This window comes from Mustelus asterias, chromosome 7, assembly GCF_964213995.1.
Source record: "Mustelus asterias chromosome 7, sMusAst1.hap1.1, whole genome shotgun sequence".
In the NCBI taxonomy this organism is placed as follows: Eukaryota; Metazoa; Chordata; class Chondrichthyes; order Carcharhiniformes; family Triakidae; genus Mustelus; species Mustelus asterias.
The window spans coordinates 38,119,720-38,125,719 of NC_135807.1; the positions used below are offsets into that span (position 1 = coordinate 38,119,720).

Genomic DNA, 6,000 nt, shown 5'->3' on the forward strand with positions numbered 1-6,000 from the left:
GGAGGAAACCGGAGCACCCGGAGGAAACCCATGCAGACACAGGGAGAATGTGCAAACTCCACACAGACAGTGACCCGAGCCGGGATTTGAACCCAGGTCCCTGGAGCTGTGAAGCAGCAGTGCTAACCACTGTGCTACCGTACCGCCCGTGTGCCGCGATGTTACTTGCCATTTGTCAACACAAGTCTGGATATTGTCCAGGTCTTGCTGCATTTGGCCATGAACGGCTTGGAGTCATAAATGGTGTATTAAATTAGTGAACATCCCCACTTCTGACCTTATGATGGAAGGATGTCATTGATGAAGCAGCTGAAGATGGTTGAGCCTAGGACACTCGTTCCCTGAGGAACTCCTGCAGTGGTGTCCTGCAGCTGAGATGATTGACCTCCAATCACCATGACCATCTTCCTACGTGCCAGATATGACTCCAACCAGTGAACAGTTTCCCCTGATTCCCATTAACTCCAGTTTTGGTAGGGCTCCATGATGCCATACTCAGTTTCAACAGCACCTTCCAACCCCACAACCTTTGTCATCTAGAAGGACAATGGCAGCAGATACATGGGAATGCAACTACCTGCAAGTTTTCCTTCAAGCCACACACTACCCTGACTTGGAACTATATCACTCGTCCATCAGTGTAGTTGGAACTCCCTCCCTAACAGCACTATGGTGTCCCCTTCCACATGGGCTACAATGGTTCAAGAAAGTGGCTTTCCACCCATTTCTCAAGGGGAATTAGGGATGGTCAACAAATTCTGGTCTTGCCAGCAACGCTCAAATCCCATGAACGAGTAAAAAAGAATCGTGGCCTTTCTCTGTCCTTCTGGGACAACACAGTGGCAAGCATTGCTGCCTCACAATGCCAGGAACCCGGGTTCAATTCCGGCCTTGGGTCACTGTCTGTGTGGAGTTTGCAAGTTCTCCCCGTGTCTGCGTGGCTTTCCTCCGGGTGCTCCAGTTTCCTCCCACACTCCAAAGATGTGCAGCTCAGATTGATTGGCCATGCTAAATTGCCCCTTAGTGTCAGGGGGACTAACAGGGTAAATACATGGAGTTATGGGGAGAGGGCCTGGATGGGTTTGTTGTTGGTACAGGCTTGATGGCTGAATGGTCTCTTCTGCACTGTAGGGATTCTATGATTCTATGATTGCTGGGCTCATCTGACCTCCCCAGTGCCAAGGACAGTCCATGGCTCCAGCCATCAATATTCCTTCCTGGCTGCCAGCCAGAGGATCCATTCAACCAAGGGTTGCATTAGAGATCACGCCATTAGATTTAACAGAACTTCCACGTCCCAACTTGTTACCTTCACCAGCTGTTTTCAGCTCTGCACCCACCCACCCACCCCTTCCCACATCATCCCCTAACACCTTCCTTCCAAATATCAGGCTAATATATCAATGGGCTAGTGGTGAATCTATGGAAAGTCTCCCTCCAAAAACAGGAGAAGCAGATAGTATTTAATTCAAACTAAATAGTATACAGGCAATTTGAGACATGTCAGGTGCTAAGGGAGGATCAGATGATCAGGTAACTTTGAACCTCTTGGTCTCAAAACTCTCCACCACTGAGATTTTCCTTGCATCATGTCTGGATCTGTTGGAGACTAGCTGCCAGAAATTGATTGCTGCGATTAATCAATTACTCCATTATTGTTGCATCATGCATCTAGCAAAAAGGAAACTAAATGGACTCTGGTCTTTTTGATGTGCTATGGAGGCAGCTAACTAATGCATTGTGATATCATCATGACAATATGTAACAACTTCACCAGAAGGCTTTCTGTGCATCCAACCCCCGAGAAACCAGAGTTATACCGTAGCCTGCAAAAGTACCTCAGATTCACTGCACCTACCCTGACTCCAAAGTCATACCGCACTGTTTGAGGAAGAGGAGAGGGTTCTCCTGGAATGTTGGTCAACGCTCCTCCCTAAAAACTACTGCAGTCGGGGTCTAACTAATCATTAATCCATTTGTGAATCCTGCTGTGTGCAGACTGGCTACGTGTATTTGGCTATACAAGTGTTGGCCCTTCAAAGTAAAGCATTGAATGAACTGATAATGTGGCAAAACATTATAAAAATACAATATCTTCCTTCCTTAAATGACAATATTGAACAGATTTTCAGCTTCATATAGATAAAATATTTTGGAAAAAGGCAACATGGCAGCACAGTGGTTAGCACAGCTGCCTCACAGCGCCAGAGACCTGGGTTCAATTCCAGCCTCAGGTGACTCTCTGCGTGGAGTTTGCACATTCTCCCCATGTCTGCGTGGGTTTCCTTTGGGTGCACTGGTTTCCTCCCACAGTCCAAAGATGTGCGGGTTAGGTGCATTGACCATGCTAAATTGCCCCTTAGTGTCCCAAGGTGTGTAGGTTAGGGGGATTAGTGGGGTAAACATGTGGGGTTAATGGGATAGGGCCTGGGTAAGATACTCCATCGGAGAGTTAGTGCAGACTCGATGGGCCAAATGGCCTCCTTCTGCACTGTAGGGACTCTATGACTCTCTTAAAAAATGTTTTGAGGTTAGGGAGTTAGAGATGGATTTAAGCAATCTGTGAGACATGTATTTCTGTGCGTCTGGGCCAGTGAGTTGGGGTCCATGGCCAGTGGCAGGCCAGAGTTAAAATGTGATGGTGATGATCAGGGAGCATTTAACAAGAACATTGTTCAGGAGATGAAATTGATGAAGTAGAACTTACGCTGGAGCCTTAATCTTTTACCTTTCAAATAATTTGACATCTCAGGGAATGAGACATCCCATGATGTTTTACAGGGGTTGCCTCAGTCTGTCAAGCAGAAAGGAATATGTTACAGAATAAAAATACAAGTGTTTGCGTTCGGAACAAAATTTGTAGGTTACCCAGCATTCATTTCAAGTGAAGAATGAGGAAAGGGTTGGAGAAACCAAGCCTAAGGTGACGAGGGTTTAAGTCGCCATGCAGGTGAGGTAGAAATAAAGACGGACATTGTGGGAAAAACAGTGCACAAAGGTGGAGTTTAAAGAGACACTTCAAGTGAGAAAAACCAAGAAGGAATTAAGAAGATTTTCCTTCACCCAGAGGTTGGCCAAAATCTGGAACCCACCACCAGATAGAGTGGTCGGGGCAGAAAGCACATATTTGAAGCGTCATGGTCATGGAACAAGAGCTGGAAAGTGGGATTAGATCAGATCACACTTTTTTTTAGCTGGCACAGAACTAATGGGCCAAATGGCCTCTTTCTGAGCCACAAATGTTTATAAATTTTAGGAGAACAATAGGGGAAATGTTCTGGTAAAAGGACACGGTACGGTGGTGCAGTGGGTCGCACTGCTGCCTCTCAGTGCCAGAGACACTGTCTGTGTGGAGTTTGCACATTCTCCCGGGAATGGGTGTGTTTCCTCCGGGTGCTCTGGTTTTCTCCCACAGTCCAAAGATGTGCAGGCTAGGTGAATTGGCCATGCTAAATTGCCCCTTAGTGTCCAAAGAGGTGTAGGTTAGGGGGATTAGCGAAATAAATGTTGGATAAGATGCCCTGATGGAGAATCGGTGCAGACTCGATGGGCCGAATGGCCTCATTCTGCACTGTGGGATTCTATGAAACTGTTTGGGATTTTTTGGTAATGTTGGCGAACGGTGAATATTTTAACAATGTCAGGGGATCTTTTGCATCCACCTTAGCAGGTTGACAGTGATGCTCCTTAACGGTTTATTTGCAAGATGACACCTCTGACAGTGTAGCACTCCCTCGATTCTGCTGGACTGTCAGCTCAGATTATATCCAGTGGGAACTTCAGACTCACATCCTCTGATCCAAAGGCAAAGTTTCCACCAAAATGAGCCAAGCTGACATTTCATCCAGCTGGTTTTTCTTTGCTAAACTCTGCAGCACACTTTGCTTTCCTAATGACTAAAGGCTTGCATTTACGTAGTGTCTTTCATGCCAGCAAGACATCCCAAGTTGCTTTACAGACAATGAAGACCTTTTTAAGTACGTATGCACTGTTGTAATGTAGGAAAGATGTCAGCCAACTAGTGCACAGCAAGATTCAATAAACAGCATTTTTTTAAAAAAAGACTAGATTATCGGTTTTGATGGTGAAGCATGAGATTTTTAAAATGTTGGTCAGGACACACCAAAGGAACTTCCCTGCCCTCCTGCAACAGAGGAGTTTATATTCACCTGAGAGGTGAGATTTTTAAAGTTTATTAGTGTCACAAGTAGGCTTATATTAACACTGCAATGAAGTTTACTGTAACAATCCCCTAGTTGTCACACTCCAGCGCCTGTTTGGGTACACTGAATGAGAATCTAGCATGACCAATGCACCTAAACTAGCACGTCTTTCTGACTGTAGGAGGAAACTGGAGTACCCAGGGGAAATCCAAGCAGACATGGGGAGAATGTGCAGACTCCGCACAGTTACCCAAACTGGGAACTGAACCCGGGTCCCTGGCACTGTGAGGCAGCAGTGCTAACCACTGTGCCACCCGGGACTCGGTTGCACGCTTCACCCAGAAGGATGGCATCCTCGATAGGATAGCACTTCCTCAGTGCTACACAAACGTGTTGGCCTAGATTTTGTGCTCAAATCTCCTGGCCCAGAGGCAAGAGTGAGCCACAGCTGAAAGGACGCACTGAAAGACATCTGCCAAATCTCTCTCAGTTGGGAAGGGATGCAGTCATTCAAAATGTAATTTGATGTCTCTGAAAAACAGCCCTGCGTGTTTGAAATAATCCGTGATAACCCTCACTCTTTTTATCGTTTATTTCCGAATCCGGTCAGCTGTAGCCAAAAAAAAACCATTTCATTTGCCTTAAGGTCCGGGGACCGTAATCTGGCCTTAAACTTCCAAAGGGTTTCAATACAATCCATTGTGGGTTAAATCAGGCATTCTCCAGTAAGCTGATCAGCAAGCTATATTATGTAACCCGATAGCAAGCCTTAATTTTAAAATCAGCACCATGGACGCAAGCAGGGATTTAATTTTAATGATTCAAAATTGGTTTGGAGGTGGCAGGGCCTTACTTTCTGCGGCAATAGAGCTGCTTTAACTGGTACATTCAGAACTGAAAGCAGATCTCTGAGAATCAAGACAATTTGTCGCTCCCCCGCTATGAAATGCCAGTCTCACATAGCTCCCCGAGTTCAAAACAAAACATTTAAAAAGATGGGAGGGGGGAGCTGCAGGAGTGTTAAAAGGCAATTCTCTGAAAAAGAGCAAATATAAATGAACGCAGATTAAAATCCACCCCCTCCCCTTCCCTTCCCCCCCTCTCCCTCTCACCTGGGCTCCTTTGCTTAGGCTGAAACTCCTGGTGTAGGCTCGCTGCATCCTTTGCTGCATCGCCAGGCATTGTCGAGCTGGGTCTCAGGATTAATGCTGTGGATTCATTGAGGCAAAGCAGCCCAGCCTTGTGTTGTTTGGTATCCTTACACCTGATCTTCAGCAATGCTGCCGGGTTTGGGAGGGGGATGGAGGGGGGGGTGGGATTAATCTGCTGGGTGCTTACCGCCTGTGTGTGTGTTTGTGTGCGTGTTTTTGCAACTGAGAGTGCGCTGCACCAACATCCCTTCTGACAGTGCACTCTGCTGTACTTAGCTGTGTCATGCTAGATGATGTCAGCAGGATTCAGGAGAAAAATCAGGGTGTGTACCAGGCACTGCAGAGGGAAGGAGGGAGGGAGAGAGGAATAGGGAGAGCTCTCGTCTGGAATCAATACTGCAGGATATACAAGCCACCTTTCCAGTACCTGTGTCCCATCAGCCAGTTCCCCTCCCCCCATTCTTCCAATCTGGGGATAAACCACATATTTGGTTCTGATTTCTGCAAGTCTTTGTTGGATATTCATGCTTCGCCCTTCATTAAATATTCATTTAGATTCAAGCAGTGTCTTTTTAATATATCAGCAGGGGTGTCGCCAGCAATAATCACCAAGGCACAAAGACCAGCAATGAGACAGCTGGGGGAGGTGGGGGAGGAGAGATTGGATGATGGGGGTGTGGGGAGGG

At 46.6% G+C, this 6,000-nt stretch overlaps 1 protein-coding gene across 1 annotated transcript in view; it reads right to left on the reverse strand.

The window, feature by feature from the left end:
• The window catches only part of LOC144495643 (uncharacterized), a 66,853-nt gene extending 61,406 nt beyond the window's left edge, over positions 1-5,447 (reverse strand). Inside the window, exon 1 of the mRNA XM_078215894.1 lies at positions 5,276-5,447. Coding sequence (XP_078072020.1) covers positions 5,276-5,345 — 70 coding nt within the window. The 5' untranslated portion in view covers positions 5,346-5,447. The remainder of the gene's footprint in view (positions 1-5,275) is intronic.
• Positions 5,448-6,000: the final 553 nt, after the last annotated feature.